This window comes from Balaenoptera ricei, chromosome 3, assembly GCF_028023285.1.
Source record: "Balaenoptera ricei isolate mBalRic1 chromosome 3, mBalRic1.hap2, whole genome shotgun sequence".
NCBI lineage: Eukaryota > Metazoa > Chordata > Mammalia > Artiodactyla > Balaenopteridae > Balaenoptera > Balaenoptera ricei.
In genome coordinates this window covers 89,311,028-89,331,044 of record NC_082641.1, presented here as the reverse complement: position 1 = coordinate 89,331,044, position 20,017 = coordinate 89,311,028, and the positions used below count along the sequence as shown (strand labels likewise).

Below are 20,017 nucleotides of genomic sequence, written 5' to 3'. Positions count from 1 at the left end.
CATAGGAAAATCTAAATATATAAGACAACTATTAACAGGCCTAAAGGGAAAATCTGACAGCAATACAATAATTGTTGGAGACTTTAACCACATTTACATCAATGGATAGATCATCTACACAGAAAATCAATAAGGAAACATCAGCCTTAAATGAAACGTCAGACCTGATAGACTTAACAGAAATATACAGAACATTCCACCCAAAAGCAGCAGAATACACATTCTTCTCAAGGGCACATGGAGCATTCTCAAGGATAGGCCACATGTTAGACCACAGAACAAGTCGCAATAAATTTAAGAAGACTGAAATAATATCAAGAAATTCCTATCAAAATTCCAGTGGCATTCTGCACAGACCTAGAATAAATAATTCTAAAATTTGTATGGGACCAAAGTCCCCAAGAAAAGGAGGGAGGGAGGGAGGGACAGAAGGAAGGGAGGGAAGGAAGGACAGAAAGAAGGAAGGAATGAACAAAGCTGTAGGTATCATGCTCCCTGATTTCAAACTATACTACAAAGCAATAGTAATCAAAATAGTATGGTATTGGCATAAGATACATAGATCAACAGAATAGAGAGCCAGAAATAAATCCACACATATATGGTCAATTAATTTACAACAAAGGAGGCAAAAATATACAATGGGAAAAGGCAGTCTCTTCAATAAATGGTGTTGGGAAAACCCAACATCCACATGCAAGAGAATAAAACTGGATGACTATCTTACACCATACACAAAAATCAACTCAAAATTGATTAAAGACTTGAATGTAAGATCAGAAACCATAAAACTCCTGGAAGAAAACATAGGCAGTAAGCTCCCTGACATCACTCTTAGAGGTATTTTTTGGAGCTGATTCAAACGCAATGGCAACAAAAGCAAAAATAAATAATTGGGACTATATCAAACTAAAAAGCTTCAGTACAGCAAAGGAAACCAGCAATAAAACAAAAAGACAACCTCCAGAATAGGATAAGATATTTGCAAATCATACATCCAATAATGGGCTAATATCCAAAACACATAAAGAGCTCATACAACTAAACAACAACAACAAAATCCAATTTAAAAACAGGCAGAGGATATGAATAGACATTTTTCCAAAGAAGACATATGGATGGCCAACAGGTAGGTAAAAAGATGCTCAAGATCACCAGCTATTAGGCAAATGCAAATCAAAACCACAGTGAGATATTACCACATATCTGTCAGAATAGCTATTGTCAAAAAGACAAGGGCTTCCCTGGTGGCTCAGTGGTTGAGAATCTGCCTGCCAATGTAGGGGACACGGGTTCGAGCCCTAGTCTGGGAAGATCCCACATGCCGCAGAGCAGCTGGGCCCGTGAGCCACAACTACTGAGCCTGTGCGTCTGGAGCCTGTGCTCCGCAACAAGAGAGGCTGCGATAGTGAGAGGCCCGCGCACCGCGATGAGGAGAGGCCCCCGCTCGCCGCAAATGGAGAAAGCCCTCGCACAAAAACGAAGACCCAACACAGCCAAAAATAAATAAATAAATAAATAATTTTTTTTTAAAAAGACAAGAAATAACAAGTATTGGAGAATTTGTAGAGAAAATGGAACCCTCACACACTGTGGGTGAGAATGTAATTTAGTGCAGCTACTATGTAAAACAATATGAAGGTTCCTCAAATAATAACAAAACTACCATATGCTCTAGTTATTCCACTTCTGGGTATTTATCTGAAGTAAACAAGAACACTATCTAAAAGAGATATATGCATCCCTATGTTCACTGTAGCATTGTTTAAATCAGCCAGATATGGAAATAACCTAAGTGTCCATTGGTGGATGAAGAGATAAAGAAGATGTGGTATATATACACAATGGAATATTTCTCAGCCATAAAAAAGAAGGAAATCTTTGCCACTTATGACAACATGAATGGGCTGTGAGGCTGTTATGCTAAGTGAAATAAGTCAGTCAGAGAAAGACCAACACCGTATGATTTCATTTATATGTGGAATTTAAAAAAACAAAACAAATAAGCAAAGAAAATAAAAACTCGCAGGTACAGGAACATACTTGTGGTTATCAGAGGGGAAAGGGATTGGGGTGTAGGTGGAAAGGGTGAAGGGGTCAATTATATGGTGACAGATGATAACTAGACTTATTGCAATGATCACTTTATGGTATATACAGATACTGATGATGTTGTACACCTGAAACCAAAATGTTAGGTACCAGGTTTACTGGAATTAAAAACAAAAAAAACAAAAAAAACTATCCTAACATGAAGGAGAGGAAGGAAGGAATGAAGGAAGGAAGGAAGGAAGGAAGGAAGGAAGGAAGGAAGGTTGGTTAATTCATTTGTCAAAAAAAGGAACAACTCTAAACATTTATGTACTTCTTAACAGAGATTCAAAATACATGAAATAAAAACTGATCAAACTGCAGGGAGAAACAGACTTATTCACAATTATAATCAGAGATTTCAACACCACTCTCTCAATAACTGATAGAACAGGTGGACAAAAATGAGTAAAGAGGGACTTCCCTGGGGCCCAGTGGTTAAGAATCCACCTTCCAATGCAAGGGGCGCGGTTCGATCCCTGGTTGGGGAACTAAGATCCCACATGCCGTGGGGCAACTAAGCCCATGCACTGCAACTACTGAGCCCACATGCTCTAGAGCCTGCACACCACAACTACTGAGACTGCGCACCACAACTACTGAGCCCAGGCACTCTGGAGCCCATGTGCCACAACTAGAGAGAAGCCCACACACCGCAACAAAGAGCATGCACACCGCAACGAAAGACCCCGCATGCCACAACAAAGATCCCATGTGCCACACCTAAGATCCAACGCAGCCAAATAAATTTTTTTTTAAAAAGTGTAACCATATTCTTTAAAATAAAAAAACAATGAGTAAAGAAATAAACGGCTTGAACACTACTATGAACAACCATACTTGACCTAATTGTCATTTATAAGAACACTGCAAACAACAGCAGCAGAGTATAAAGTGCACATGAAAGAGTTACCAAGACACACCATACTCTGGGCCATGAAACAAGTATCCATAAATTTAAAAGGATTCAAGTCATATAAAATAGGATCTTTGAAAACAATGGAACTCAATTTGAAATCAGTAACAAAAATATCTCTAGAAAAAAAACCAACTACTTGGAAATTATATAAGAAACTTTGAAAGAATACATGGGTCAAAGAAGGAATCAAAAGTGAAATTAAAATGTATTCTGAACTGAAAAAAATGAAAATAACCATATGAGAATTTTCTGGGATGCAGCTAAAACAGCACTCAGAAAAAATTAAGAACACTATAAGGATGTACGTATTACAGAAGAAGAATAGTCTTAAATCAGTGATCTCAACTTCTACTTTATTAATCCAGGGGAGAAAAAGAGCAAATGAAACAAAAATTAAATGGGGAAAAAAAATTAATAATTTCAGAGCAGAAATCAATGCAATAGAAAACAGAATATCAATATACAATGAATGAAATCAAAAGTTGGTTCTCATATAACATCAGTAAAACTGAGAAACCTCTAGCCAGTCCAATCAAGAAAAAAAAAAAAAGAAGACACAAATTATCAATATCAGGAATGAGAGAGATAAGACTACTACAGATTCTCCAAATAGTAAAAAGACAATAAGGCAAAATAATAAACAACACTAAAAAATTGACAACTTAGGCAAAAATAAACAAATTCCTTACAGTTCACTGAAGAAGAAAAGGATCATATGAATAGTCCTTTATTTTAAAAGTTAAATTTATAACTAAAAACCTTCTCCCAAAGAAAACTCTAGGCCAAGATGACTTCACTGGTGAATTCTATCACACACCTAAGTAAGAAATAAAACCAATTCTACATAAACTTCTCCAGAAAATTGAAGAAAATACTTCCCACTTGTCTTATGAAGCCAGCCTTATTACTCTGCTACCAAAACCAGACAGTATTACAAGAAAAGGAACTGTAGATCTATATCCCTCAGCAACACTGATACAAAAATTCTCCAAAAAAAATTTCTTAGCAAATTGAATCCAATGACATAAAAACAAGGATAATAAAAAAAGATGAAGTGGGAAGGTTGTTTTTTTTTTAACAATCTTCAAATGTTTGAAACATCTGAAAATCAATCAATACATTTCAACATATTATCAAACTGAAAAGAAAAAACAATACAATCACCTAAGCAGAAGACAAACCACTTGACAAAATCCAACAACAATTAATGAAAAAGCTCTCAGCTAGGCAGGAACAGAAGGGAATTTCTATAAGCTTATAGAAGATATCTACAGAAACTCAAAATTAACATCATACTTAATAGTGAAAGACTAAACGCTTTTCCCCTAAGATCAGGAACAAGACATAGATGTCTGCTGTCAATACTTCTATTGAACTCTGCACCAGAGGTTTTAGCTATTGCAAGAAGGCCACAAAAATAAATAAAAGGCATCCAAATTGGAAAGGAAGAACTAAAATTCTCTTTGTTTGCAGATAATATAATCATCTGTGTAGAAAATTCAATGGACTCTACAAGACAACTGCAAATAAGTACGTTTTGCAAAGTTTAGGTTCTGAGATTAACATACACGATAACAATGAACAGTGGAAAACGGAAAATTAGGAAAAATACTATTTATGAGAACATCAAAAAATATGAAATACACATAAATCCAAAAGACCTATACACTTAAAACTATTGATATAAGATTAATTAGAAAAATTAAAGAAGATATACACCATGTTTATGGATTAGAACTCCAATACTGTTAAGATATACATTTTCCCAAAATTTACCTATATATTCAATGCATTTCAATCAAAATTCAGTAGCCTTTTTTATAGAAATTGATGAGCTGATTCTAAAATTCATATGGAAATGCACAGGAACTAAAGTAGCCAAAACAATTTTGGAAAGAAAAAAAAAAGCACAAAGAGAAATTACACTATCTAACTTTGAGATTACTATAAAGCAACAATAATCAGAATAGTGTGATGCATTTTCAGAGTTAAGAGGAAAAGCTGACATACTCCTTGTTTTTCTTTGGGTTTCCAACCATTGTTCAACTGTTATCTCTCAACATTTCCTCTCTGAAAGGCAATACTACCAATTAAACCACTTCCTCTCAGTCTATCACCTTTTCCTATCCCCCTTTCCCATCCCCCAAATTCTCCTGCCCTCTTTATCTCAGCATTCGTCTCCATCTATCCCTCACCAAAATACCTGACACTTCAGTATACACATTGATGACTCCTTCTCTGTCCTGACCTCATAAATCCTCAATCTTCTTACCTGTTAATACTATTTCTTGTTCCTTTTACTACCTTACTTTTTTTTTTTTAAGATTTTTTTGATGTGGAGCATTTGTAAAGTCTTTATTGAATTTGTTACAATATTGCTTCTCTTTTATGTTTTGGCTTTTTGGCTGCAAGGCATGTGGGATCTTAGCTCCCCAACGAGGGATCAAACCCACACCGCCTGCACTGGAAGGGGAAGTCTTAACCACTGGACCGCCAAGGGAAGTCCCATACTTTTCTAAACAGTATAATTTCAGTTAAACATAGTAAATAAAACACATGGCTATTTTTCACTCCTTTCCAAAACCCTACCAAAATATAACATAGTTACTTAAAGTATAAATTCGCAATAACAAAGAAGATAGAAAAGGCAACAATCACAGATAAGACTTGTCAACAAAACGTTAGAAAATGTAAGTGGTAACTGATTAGCATATCAGGAAAAGTTGAAACTTAAGTGTTCGGCAAAGGGGAGGTCAAGAAGAAAAGGCCACATGGTGGGAGGGGGAATTGGAGGAAAATTATCAAAAGGTACAAACTTCCAGTTATAAGATAAATAAGTACTAGGGATATAATGTACAGCATGATGACTACAGTTAACACTGTTGTATGATAAAGAGAGTTGTTAAGTGAGTGCTTTCTAAGAGTTTTAATCAAAAAGAGAAATTTTTTTCTTTTCTTTTTATTATTTGGATATCAGCTAAATCTACTGTGGTAATCATTTCACAACATAACATAAATCAAACCATCATGCTGGACTTCCCTGGTGGTGCAGTGGTTAAGAATCTGCCTGCCAATGCAGGGGATACGGGTACGATCCCTGATCCGGGAAGATCCCACATGCCGGGAAGCAACTAAGCCCATGTGCCACAACTACTGAGGCTGCGCTCTAGAGCCCATGAGCCACAACTACTGAACCCATGTGCCACAACTACTGAAGCCCACTCACCTAGAGCCCGTGCTCCGCAACAAGAGAAGCCACGACAATGAGAAACCCACACACCGCAATGAAGAGTAGCCCCCGCTCACCACAACTAGAGAAAGCCCGCGCGCAGCAACGAAGACCCAATGCAGCCAAAAATAAATAAATAAATAAATTTATTAAAAATAAAAGAATGAGGAGGCCCTCTAAAAAAAAAATCATGCTATACACCTTAAACCTATACAGTGATGTATGTCAATTATATCTCAATGAAACTGGGGGGAGAAAAAGAAGAAAAGACCAGTTCATAGGTTCAGATAACTCCAATAAAGTTCAGGAACTGGAGAAATCTAAATGAAGAAAAAGGAGAGGGCACTGAAACAGAAGGATTGATTCAGTCTATATAAGGAACAGCCAGAATTCTAGTTCCTATTGCTCAGCCCACAGACATGCAACTATCCTTCCCCCAGAGCAGAAGAAAACAAGAGGAAAAAATTAACCAGAGAGCTTTTGGACTCAGAGACACCAGGCAGCTTACCAACAACAGGAGGATTAACTAAAATATGACTCTTCGAACACTCAATCTACTTTCCCTATCTATTTCCATAACATAACAGAGTAGTCAAACAAAATACAGGACACCAGTTAAATTTGAATTTCAGATAAAAAATAAATAATTTTTAGTGTATGCATTTCTCAAATATTGTACGCAAATTTAACTGGTGTTCTATATTTTAATTTGCTACATCTGGCAACCTTACCTTCAGACTAGAGACTAGAGAATTGTTCTTTGGGGAATTTCATTGGCCCAGGAAAGGATGTTAAAGATATTAACATTAGGAGTTCTCAGCGAAATCACAGATCTTTACCTGATCACACATACCACATACACACATTCCCCATAAGAAACAGAGTTTCTTCTACAATTTACTCAAATCCTAAGACCCATGAGTGCAAGAAACACACTAATTTTTTTAACTTTCCAAGTAAGGTAAAAAGAAATTTTAACTTTGAATAAATATAGTGAAATGTGAAGTAAGACAATGAAAATAAACAGAGCGAAAATCCAAGAACTATTAACGTGTGTAATATTTCATATTTTATGCCTTCAAAGGACAATTAACAGTGCAATTTTGGCCTTTATTTTTATAGCCCTTATTTTTAAATTTTATATTATACTTTATAATCTTGGAGCTAAAAAACCATATTGTTTATCCAAAGGATTTTTATGTGTGATTAAATCATCAATATATTAGCATTTTAGTAATGAAATGGCAGCAAAGAACACCTACATGTTAAAATACTCCATGTGATTCACAATACAAATGATTCACAGAAGAATGCAGGGAAGGTGGGTTATAATGAAAGTTTGTGTCAAAAGAAGAAAACAGCAGGGCTCAAGGAACCCAAGGAGGTAGGGTAATAAAGAAAATGAAATTTGTAAGAAGGGTTCTCAAACCTAACTAATCATTAGAATAATCTGGACATCTATAGGAAAAAAAGATTTCAAAGTTCAAAAATTTCAGACCTACTGACTCAGAATATCAGGAGTTGGGCCCAAATTTTACAATTTTTGAAACTTTCCCCATGAGATTCTGATAATCAGCAAGATTTTGGAAGATTTTAGAATGCTGACTTAGGTACGCTTATTCAATAGTATGATCTATTTGCCTTAAGGACAACTATGATGCTATAGACAATAAATGATGAAATCATTCTTCTTACCTTGGATACATTGCTGACATAATTCATTTGGATAGTACTTTCCTTATCAACTTGATTACAAAGGTTCTGTAAAGTAGATGCATATTCTTTATCACTTTTTATTCTCAGGGCCATAAATTTCTTCACTGTTTCCAGTAACCGTAATTCCCAGTCTTGCAATTTTAACACAGCTTCATGTGAATTCTTCAGGTCACTCCCAAACCCCATTTTTGTAAGGCACTGTCTTATCCTCCACACTGCACAATTGAGCCGTCTAATCAGCACATATCTGTGTATGTAAACAGAAGAAAAGAATCTTAAATCAAAAGGAAATTAGTCTTCAAAGCAAAGTTATGGCCCATTCTTTTTAGAGTAAAAAAAAATCGTTATAACTGAATGCTTTCCCCCAAAAATCAGGAACAAGATGAGAATGTCCAATCTCACCACTTCTATTCAACACTATAATGGGGGTTCCAGTCAGTACAATGAAATAAGTGAAATAATTTCCAATGAATTTGGAATGGAAGAAGTAAAACTATATTTATTTGCAGATGACATGACGTATATAGAAAATCCTAAGAAATACAATTTTTAAAGTATTAGAACTAATAAATGAGCTCAGTAAGATTACAGGGTATAAGATCAATATACAAATATCAACTGTATTTCTATATACTAGCAATGATCAATCTGAAAACAAAATTAAAAAACAATTCCAAAACAATTCCATTTACAACAGCATCAAAAAGAATAAAATATTTAGGAATAAATTTTACAAAATAAACACAAAACTTTACTCTTAAAATTATAAAATATTGTTGAAAAAAATTAAAGACGACCTAAATAAATGGAAAGACTCATGTTAATGGATCCAAAAGACTTAATATTGTTAAGAAAGCAATACTGTCCAACTTGTTCTACAAACTTAACTCAATCCATATTAAAATCTAAGCTAGCTTTTTTTTTTCTGCAGAAATTGACATGCTAATCTTAAAACTTACAAAGAAATGCAAGGAAGCCAGAATAACCAAATAAATAAACAAACAAACCAAAACACCCTGAAGAAAAAGAACAAAGCTGGAGGACTCAGACTTCACTGCCAAGTCTATTCAATGGAGGAAAAAAAAGTCTTTTCTACTAAAGATGCTGGGACAATTGGATTCCACATGCAAAAGAGTTAAGCAGGATGCCTCCTTAGACCATACACAAAAAATTAAATCTAAAGGAATCACAGATCTAAATATCAGAGCTAAAACTATAAAACTCTCAAAAGAAAATATAGTAGTAAATCTTCATGACATTGGTCCAGGCAATGGTTTCTAGATATGACACCAAAAGTGCAAGCAACAAAATAAAAATATGTAAATTTGTTTTCATCAAAATTAAAAACTTCTGTACTTCGAAGGCCACCATCAAGTAAGTGATAAGACCACAGAATGGGGAAAATATTTACAAATCATATATCTGATCAGGGACTTTTATCTGGATTATATAAAGAATTCTTACAACTCAATAATGAGACAAACCAATTAAAAATGGGCAAAAGATCTGAGTAGACATTTCTCCAAATAAGATTTACAGACGTCCACTAAGCACATGAAAAGATGTTCAATATCATTAGCCATTAGGAAAATACCAATCAAAACCACAATGAGGGCTTCCCTGGTGGTGCAGTGGTTGAGAATCCGCCTGCCAATGCAGGCGACACGGGTTCGAGCCCTGGTCTAGGAGGATCCCACATGCCGTGGAGAAACTGGGCCCGTGAGCCACAACTACTGAGCCTGCGCGTCTGGAGCCTGTGCTCTGCAACAAGAGAGGCCGCGATGGTGAGAGGCCCGCGCATCGCGATGAAGAGTGGCCCCTGCTTGCCGCAACTGGAGAAAGCCCTCACACAGAAACGAAGACCCAACACAGCCAAAAATAAATAAATTAAAAAAAAAAAAAAAAACACAATGAGATACCACTTCACACCACTAAGATGTCCATAATCAAAAAGACAGATAATATCAAGTGTTGGAGACTGTGAAGAAATTAGAACCATCAGATACTGGTGGTGTAAATGTAAAATGGATAGTTCCTCAAAACTTAAACACAGAGTTATTATATATGACCCAGAAATTCCACTCTTAGGTATGTACCCAGGGGAAATAAAAACATATGCCCACACAAAAACTTGTGCATGAATATTAGAGCAGAATTATTCATAATAGTCACAAAGGGGAACAACCCAAATGTTCATCAACTGATGAATGGATAAATAAAACACGATGTATCCATACAAAGAAATTGGCAATGGTAATGAATGAAATGTCGATACAAGCTACAGCATGGATAAACCTTGTAAACATGCTAAGTGAAAGAAGCCAAACACAAAAGACTGACATGTTGTGCTATCTTCTTATATGAAATGTCCAAAATCTATTTTTAGAGGCATAAATCAGATTAGTATTGACTAGAGCTGGCAAATTTGTGAAGAAATGAGGAGTGACTGCTAACGGGTACTGGATTTCCTTTTGGGGTGAGTAGTGTTCTAAAATTGATTGTGGTAATGGTTGCACAACTCTGTGAACAGAATAAAAACCATTAAACTGTACAGTTTAAATGGGTGAATTCTTCAGCATGTGAGTTACAGCTCAAAGTTCTTTAAAAAAAAATCCTACAGTATAACTTATAATCATCTAAAGGTCACTTATCAGACAACCCAAAGTTATTCCTGCTTGTTTGCTATAAATCCCAAGAACTATGATAGAATTTATTTTCCCCTCCAGTCTCCTAGAATTTCAAGCAAAGAATCTTTTAGGGTCAGTTAGAAGAAATAAAGAAACACATCTTTTATTTTTAAGTCTGGCTCATCATATCAGAAGTCAATTTAATTCAGCTGAAATCCTCTAATGTATACAGAAAAATGAGAAAAGGTTTCTCTCTCTAAGCTCAGTGATACCATCTAAAGAGATGGTAAAAATGTGTGGGTTTTCCAAATAGAAAACAAATTCCAATTTTTTCACAACTGAAAACTGTCTCATTTTATGATCGAACAAGTAGAGCGGGAAAAAGGTTGTGGAAAAATGTGCTCCATCAAGGTTTCCAAAGTTGCAAGCAGGACACTAAATGGACCTTAACATAAATAAATCAATAAAAGTAACTGACTTATTCACTTTAATATCAAGTAGGATACTTCCAGTTTATTCACTTTGTAGGTAGTAGCTTTAAAAAATTTACTTTGATATACTGTATCTTTATGGGCCACAAAAAAGAACATTTTTCTGTTATTTTACTTATAGCTCAACTAAGTCTCAGTGAAGATATACTCTATCTCATACCACGTTTTCAATGGAAGAATAAGAAACATTTTTTTTTCCAAAGAAAGGTGAAACGTTTTGCTTTTTTTTTTTTTAACTATATCTGAGATTGTGGTTCATTTTATTCTGTAGCTTGGAATAAACATGACTTCTGCTTCTAAATGCATCTAGCTGTGGTCAAAGCTTTGACAATAGCTTTTTTCTCTCATTATTAGGAATTTCAAAAGGATTATGAAGAGCTTAGATGAATAAAAAGGGAAACAATCTGGCAGCTATCTGAGAAACACTCCAGCCCACCCTAAGGGCTTATTTATGTACACCAGTATTCTAGGTCAGGGTGAATATAAAATAATTTAATACATGGTACCACTCCTTGAGGAATGACAAATAATAAAAATTTTTAAAAACAACTCCATAATTAACTGATTATATGTCTAATTATTAAATTAGTAGAGATTATAAATACTTTAAGGAATTAAAAGGAATGGTATCCTACAGATAATTTTTCCATAGATGTCAAATGATATACATAAGACTATTCAATTCAGTAGTGTTTGGAATTTTTTTAAAAACTGGAAATATTAATTAAAAGGAACTGACTAGGTAAATTACAATCAAAGCTGCTGCAGTTGATTGTATTGATAACTGAGAAATCCTAGGGAGTACCATTCAAATCATAGTCTGTGTGAATTTGTTCAGTGTCCAACCTTCACAACCATATGTGGTAGATGTGATCATGGCATATTCATTCAGTGGAGTATCATTCAGCCCTAATATAAAAATGAGAAAACTTGTGTATTGATCTGGAACTATTATTAAGAATTATTAATAGAAAAAAGTAAGATACAGAACTTGGTATGCTTACATTGTGTAAAAAGGAGGAAGAATAATAAAAATTAAAATTACTTGTAAGTACATAAAATATTTCTAGAAGAACACACAGTGGCTGGGACATAGGAATGGGAAGGAGACTTTTCATTATATACCCTTTTGTACATTTGAATTTTGTTTTAAGTGAACATATTGCTATTACTTATTCAAAAATTAATTAAAGAATTTTTGAAGAGAAAAAGAAAAAATTAATGAAACCTGAAGTAATCCAGAAGTTTCCTAGAAATGGCAAGACATGAGTTAAGGTTGGAAAAACCATGATTTAGATAAAAAGGTCAAAAAGCAAATGTATTTCAGGAAGGAATATGGGGAATATAAGTGACTAGGGGGTGAAGTAAAAAAAGAAATGTCTCCAAAATCAAGCTATATGTGGCAAGCAGTGGCAGATGGCATGTCAATTTACCTCTTGCTATTCTAACGTTAAGGGAACTAATAAGGCTCAAACTCCTTAACTGGTGTTTAAGGCAAAATAACAAGATCATGAATGTGATGTTTTAAATGATTAATTTGCTGGTGCTAGTTACGCAAGTGTGTTCAGTTGGTGAAATTTCATAAAGCTGAGCATCAGTGATTTGTGCACTTTTCTATATGTATGCTATAGTTAATTTAAAAAGAGACATAGAGATAGAGTTTAATCTGGAAGCTAGATATAAAATAGCTTGGAGACAGCAAAAACATAAAATGAGACATAAGAAGGCAAATTAATAAGTCACTACAGCTATACAGCTTGAGAAATGAGGATCTATAATTGACAATGTCAGTGAGAGTTAAGATCAAAGAGGCTTGACCTGGTAAATGTATTTAAAGAAAAGAGAGACAGATGATACAATGACAACTTCAAGGCTTTAATAATAAATGATGACAATATCAATAGAAATGGAAGAATGAGAATACAGAGCTACTTTTAAAAAAATACATTCATTTCAACAGGAAATAAACGCTTAGGTAAAATACAAGGCTAAAGATACAAATTTGAGAGTCAGTTGCTTAAAGGTGATAAAACCAATAGATTGAATGTTGAAAGAAAAGCAGAATTATAAGGACAAAGCCCATGAGAATGTATCAATGGAGGAACTAGAAGAAGAAAAGCCAAAGGGTAGAGATTAAGTAAGCAAAAAAGAGGTTTGACAGAGTTACAGATGATGGGATAAAAAAGAAGTTATTAGCAATGTCAAATGTCAGAGAGAGATGTGAAAACTGCAAAAAGTCATTATTGGAATTTTCAGGTAAAGCCAGTATAGTAAAATAAGTACTTCAGAAGCTCCTACCACCAATAACTGATAAAAAGAACAAAAATTGTTAAGAAAAAACAAAAATTTAAACATATCATCAGCAAATAAAGGAGTATAACTTTATGCCACAAATTTCACAGCATAGTTTCAAAGGAAAAAAAGAGAAAATTCTGGTGCTCTAGGCAGCATGGAAATGTGCCCAACACTACCCCTCAACTTTCAGAAGATATCCTGAGGAAGAAGAATTAACAAAATCCTTAGAATTCACACTGGATACTCCAAAATGAAAAGAAGCAGCAGACACTGAACAGACCAACCTAGGGAAAAATCAAGAAAATAACTAAAGGAATATTACTCAGCCATAAAAAGAAACAAAATTGAGTTATTTGTAGTGAGGTGGATGGACCTAGAGTCTGTCATACAGAGTGAAGTAAGTCAGAAAGAGAAAAACAAATACCGTATGCTAACATATATATATGGAATCTAAAAAAAAAATGGTTCTGAAGAACCATAGGGAACGATAAGCTGGGAAGAAGTGAGAGACTGGCATTGACATATATACACTACCAAATGTAAAACAGATAGCTAGTGGGAAGCAACCGCAGAGCACAGAGAGATCAGCTCGGTGCTTTGTGACCACCTAGAGGGGTGGGATAGGGAGGGCAGGAGGGAGACACAAGAGGGAGGGGATATGGGGATATATGTATTCATATAGCTGATTCACTTTGTTATACAGCAGAAACTAACACAACAATGCAAAGCAATTATACTCCAATAAAGATGTTAAAAAAAAAAAAAAAGAAAAGAACTAAAGAAAGAAGCTTCTCTGTACCAAGACAGGACCTCAGAAAAATGCAGGGAGGGCAGCCTTGGCTTGCCATTTTCCAGGGCTCTATGAAGAACTGGTGGATGAAATTAAATCCAGAAGTACAGGATGTTTGATGGAATCTCATAAGAGAGAGTAAATCTCAGGGCCTCCAACAAGGCCAAACTCAGTCCCAGCCAATACTTCCCCACCCCTCTATCACCATGCTCATATGACAAAAAAACCAAAATTAAAAGTAAAACCTAGGAATTCCCTGGTGGCACAGTGGTTAAGAATCCGCCTGCCAATGCAGGGGACACGGGTTCGAGCCCTGGTCCAGGAAGATCCCACATGCCGTGGAGCAACTAAGCCCATGGGCCACAACTACTGAGCTTGTGCTCTAGAGTCCGCGAACCACAACTACTGAGCCCGTATGCCACAACAACTGAGTCCGTGCACCTAGACCCCGTGCTCCGCAACAAGAGAAGCCACTGCAATGAGAATCCCGCGAACCACATCTACTGAGCCCGTATGCCACAACAACTGAGTCCGTGCACCTAGACCCCGTGCTCCGCAACAAGAGAAGCCACTGCAATGAGAATCCCGCGAACCACATCTACTGAGCCCGTATGCCACAACAACTGAGTCCGTGCACCTAGACCCCGTGCTCCGCAACAAGAGAAGCCACTGCAATGAGAATCCCGCGCACCACAATGAAGAGTAGCCCCCGCTTGACGCAACTAGAGAAAGCCTGTGTGCAGCAATGAAGACCCAACGCAGCCAAAAATTAAAAATAAATTTAAAAAAAAAGTAAAACCTAGCTTCTGATCCAGACAAGATGGCATAGACCATTTTTCCCAGCTCAGCCCCCAAAAACACAACTATAAACACTGAAAATAGCAAAAGGGACGACCAAAGAAGAACTCTGAGAGGTAGAAAAGGGAAACTCCTTTGGCCCTAGGACTGGAAGAACAGCACAGAGGCAGGGTGTCTTGTACTCCCCTCACCCAACAGAAAACGGTCATCCATCCCTGACTTTTCCCAACCTCCAGTCTGGGAACAAAAGGCAGTCCGTGTAGGCTAACTCCTCCCAGGATCCAACAAGAGTCCCTCTGACAACATCAGGCAAGCCAGACACCACCAGCAAGGGAGACAGATTATGAGCCTCACCAAAAACAAATAACCAGGGGAAGCATTCTCCTTCCCTGATAGGCCTGAGAATCCCATTTTCTGCCAAGAGAAACGGAACTAGGCACGAAGAACCAGCAAGAGAGATCCAGCAATAGCAAGCAGCCCAGTCAGAAAGCCTCCCTGTTCCCACAGGTCCAAGGATCACCTTTCCCACCCAGAAACACCAGAGCAGGTACACAGAACTGGCAAAAGGGACCCAGCTCTAGCAAGAGGTCCAGTCCAGGAAGCTCCTTGTTCTCTTCGAGTCCAAGATTCTCCTTTCCTGACCAGAGACTGTAGGGCAGCTATGGAGCACAGTAAAGAAATCCTATCTCACCTCTTCTCTAACCAATAGACATCTAGTACTGCTCAGCCTAAGAAAAATGTCTTCTACTCCCTCAAGCAGCACCACCACCACCAAGAACCAGTGGGAGCCCTAGTGATACCAGATAAAGCAAACCAAAATAACAGCACAAAGACTCTGAAAATTAAACTGTCACTGGAACCACAGCCCACAAAAATAGGCCAAGAACTGCATGTTAAATCTAACCAGAGTGATTGACTGCCTGTAAAAATAAAAGATTGAAATAGGCCCCAGCGTCTCCTAACAAAATAGATAAGATATCTAGGCTTCAATTGAAAATCACCTATCATATCAAGAACCAAGAAAAATAATCACAAGTTAAAAAAGAAAAGACAATCAACTTATGCCAACAACAAGATGAATCAGATGTTGGAATTATCAGAAAGGGATTTTAAATCAGCCATCATAGAAATGCTTCAACAATCGATTACAAATTCTCTTAAAACAAATGTAAACCAACAATTACAAATTCCCTTAAAACAATTGTAAAATTAGAAAATCTAAGCAAAAACTATAAGTTATTAAAAAGCATGGAAATTATAGAACTAAAAAATACAATAACAGGAATAAAAAACTCACTAGATGAGCTCAATAGTAGACAACAAAGGATACAATCAGTGAATGTAAGAAAGAGGAATAGAATTCAACCAATCCAAACAACAGAGAGAAAATATACACAAAATAAGAAGAAGAATAAGCAAAGCCTCAGGGACCTGCGGGACAATAACAGAAGACCCAACATTTGTATCGTCTGAGTTCCAGAAGGAGAGAAGAAAGTAGGGCTGAAAGAGTATTCAAAGAAATATGTCCAACTTGGTGAATGAGAAATCAAGACAGTGTGGTATTAGTAGAGGATAGACAGTAGATGAATGGAACAGAATAGAGAACCCAGAAATAGACCCACACAAATATGCTCAACTATTTTTTGACAAAGGTCCAGAAGCAATTCAATGAAGGAAAACTAGCCTTTTCAATAAACGGTACTGGAGCAACTGGATATCTATAGGCCAAAAAAAGAAAAAAAAGAATGAACTCTGACCTAACACCTTACACAAAAATTAATTTAAAAACTTAAACATAAACGTAAAACTGCAAAACTTCTATGAAAAAAGAAAAAAGAAACAGGAGGAAATCTTCAGGATCTAAAGCTAGGCAGAGTTCTTAGACTTGAAACAAAAAAACACAATCCATAAAAGGAAAAATTGATAAATTGGGCTCATCAAAAGTAAAAAGGTTGGGGCTTCCCTGGTGGCGCAGTGGTTGAGAATCTGCCTGCCAATGCAGGGGACACGGGTTTGAGCCCTGGTCTGGGAGGATCCCACATGCTGCAGAGCAACTGGGCCCGTGAGCCACAAGTACTGAGCCTGCGCGTCTGGAGCCTGTGCTCCGCAACAAGAGAGGCCGCGATAGTGAGAGGCCCGCGCACCGCGATGAAGAGTGGCCCCCGCTTGCCGCAACTAGAGAAAGCCCTCACAGAAACGAAAAAACCCAACACAGCCAAAAATAAAAATTAATAAAAAAAAAAAAAAAAAAAAAAGTAAAAAGGTTGCCCTGTGAAAGCCCATGTGAAGATGAGAAAAAGACAAGCTATAGACTGGGAGAAAATATTTGCAAACCACATATCTGACAGAGAACTAGTACCTAGAATTCATAAGACCTCTTAAAATTCAACATTTATAAACAACAACAACAATCCAACTAGAAAATGAGCAGAACACATGAACAGACATTTCACAGAAAAGGATATAAAAATGGCGAATGAGCACACGAAAAGGTGTTCAACATAAATTAGCCATCAGGGAAATGCAATTAAAACCACATGGAGATACCACTACATACATATCAGAATGGCTAAAATAAAATATAATGACAAGACCAAACGCTTGTAAGGATATGGAAAAAGTGGATCATTCATTTGTTGCTGGTTAGTAGACAAAAAATGGTACAGCCACTCTGGTTTCTTATAAAACTAAACATTCAACTACCATATGACCCAGCAATTGCACTCTTGGACATTTATGCCATAGAAATGAAAACATATGTTCACACAAAAACCTGTACACAAATGTTCATAGCAGCTTTATTTGTAATAGCCAAAAGCTGGAATCAGCACAGGGATCCTTCAACAGGTGAATGCATACCATGGAATACTACCCACATTAAAAAGGAACAGTCTATAGACATAGACAACAACTTGCATGAATCTCCAGGAATCCTGCTGAACGAAAAAAGCCAACCCCACAAAGTTATATACTGTATGATTCCATTTATATAACATTCTTGAAGTGACAAAATTTTGGGAAAAGGACAGATTAGGGGTAGCCAGGGTTTAGGGCCTGCAGAGTGGAAAAGGGAGGTAAGTATGGTTATAGAAGGAGGATACAAGGGATTCTAGTAGTGTTGGAACTGTTCAGTACCTTGATGGTAGTGGTGGATACATGAATCTAGACAAATAATAAAATGTTACAGAACTTAACATACACACAACAAAGGAGTACAATTACAACTGGAGAAATATGAATAAGATTAGTGGATTATGTCAATGTTAATATCCTGGTTGTCATAGTTTTACAAAATGTTACCATGAGGGGAAACTAGACCAAATGTACAAGGGATTATTATTTCATATAATTGCGTATTAATCTACAATTACCTCAAAAGAAATTTCAATTTTAAAAAAAAGTAATGCCCAGACCTCAAACTACAGGTCGGGGGAAGAACAATAATGTGGAGAGGGTGTCACAAATTTAGCTACATTCTTCTACAAGTAATAGGGCAGAGCTGCCTATGTCAACCATAAGGAAGATGAAAAAAAAAATTACAAGGAAATTATACAATCATGCTGTAGCCAAAAATTACAAAGAGAGACAGAGGGCAAGCAGGTGGGGGTAAAATACAGACTGATTTGTAATATAAGTTCCAACTGGGCAAGGAATTGCTCTGTTCTCTTTCCCCACTATTACCTCCAGTGCTTAAAACAGTACCTTGCATATATAGTAGACAATAAAAATCTGTTACATGAATTAACTGGTTGAGGCTACACAGCATTATACATGCATCCCCTCATGCCATACAATCCCTACTTAGCCCTCTTCATTCTTTAGGATACTTAGTGATCCTAGGTATTAATTCTATTATTACTTGTAACACGAGGTATTAAATTTACAACCCTAACCTATAGGTTAAAATTCAAACTCCTTTGCCTGGTAATCCAAGCTGGCCTCAGACAGCCTTCCACCCTCAAACACTAGTACCACAACTTTCTAACTATGGTCCCTTAAATGTCTCATGATCATACCTCTGTGCCTTTGCAGATGTTGTTCCTTCAGTCTAAATGTTTTTATCCCTTGTCTGCCTACAGAATTTTCAACAACTAAACTGTAAAGTTGTTTTTTCTGTGAAACCTTCTCTGACCATTCCCACAACCATAATTACCCAAGCCAACTTAGGTGTTCCCTTTTCTCAGATCTCAGGGATCATGTATGTACCTGTGATTAATATAACACTTCTCATAGTATATTTTAATTATTTGTTCAGGTATATTTCTCCCATCAAACTATGATCTACATGAAAATAAGAATATTACAGAGTTTTCACTTTTATAACACTCGGGCTAAAATTACTACCCATATACAGCAGGCATTCAATTTATTATAAATAATTGCAAGAGCAAACCCATTTTTTAAAAGATTTATAAATGAGATTTTAAAATAAAAATTTCTATAATTTAGTGGATGCTGAGTATAAATCAGGAAGAAATAGAGTATTATACAAAAGTACATGCATGTCATTACCAAAGATGTCTATTTTAAAATAGCATCTTTTAAAATACACGTCTTTTGAAAAGGTAACACTAATAAATAGCATCTATTAAAATGGCATCTTTCTTAAAAGGTAAAACTAGTAAAAATCCTAAAAAAATTATTGACTATTTAAATTTATTTAAATCTTTCTTATTTAATGGCATTCAGCTTGGTATTTAAGATCAAGTGAGTTATGTTGAGTTTTCAATTCACCGTAAATAGTGATTAAAAACTTTAAAAGAACCATTAAAAATTGCCATATTTTCAAAAATTAGAATTTCATCCTGTATAAAATAGATCTATAAATACATACTTCTTAAACAAAAATGGACACTATTTAATAGCAAAATATAAAACATATAACTAGTTTCCTTGGCAGGACAATTCCCATGGTATTTCTTATAAGGGTATATGCAAGTATTTGTTCTAAAATGCCTCTTGTTTTTCAACTTTTGGCTCCACAACTTTTTTACACCCTGGAAACTTTTTTACATTCTCCAAATATACAGAGAAAATACTGTTTTTATACAGGATAAGGAA

The 20,017-nt window shown here is 35.9% G+C and overlaps 1 protein-coding gene across 7 annotated transcripts in view; it reads right to left on the bottom strand.

The window, feature by feature from the left end:
- Window positions 1-20,017, bottom strand: part of FER (FER tyrosine kinase) — a 462,877-nt gene that overhangs the window by 411,259 nt on the left and 31,601 nt on the right. For all 7 annotated transcript variants that reach the window (XM_059916864.1, XM_059916866.1, XM_059916867.1 and 4 more), the window contains one exon: window positions 7,935-8,202. In XM_059916864.1, the coding sequence (XP_059772847.1) occupies window positions 7,935-8,141 (207 nt within the window). In that variant the 5' untranslated portion in view covers window positions 8,142-8,202. The remainder of the gene's footprint in view (window positions 1-7,934; window positions 8,203-20,017) is intronic.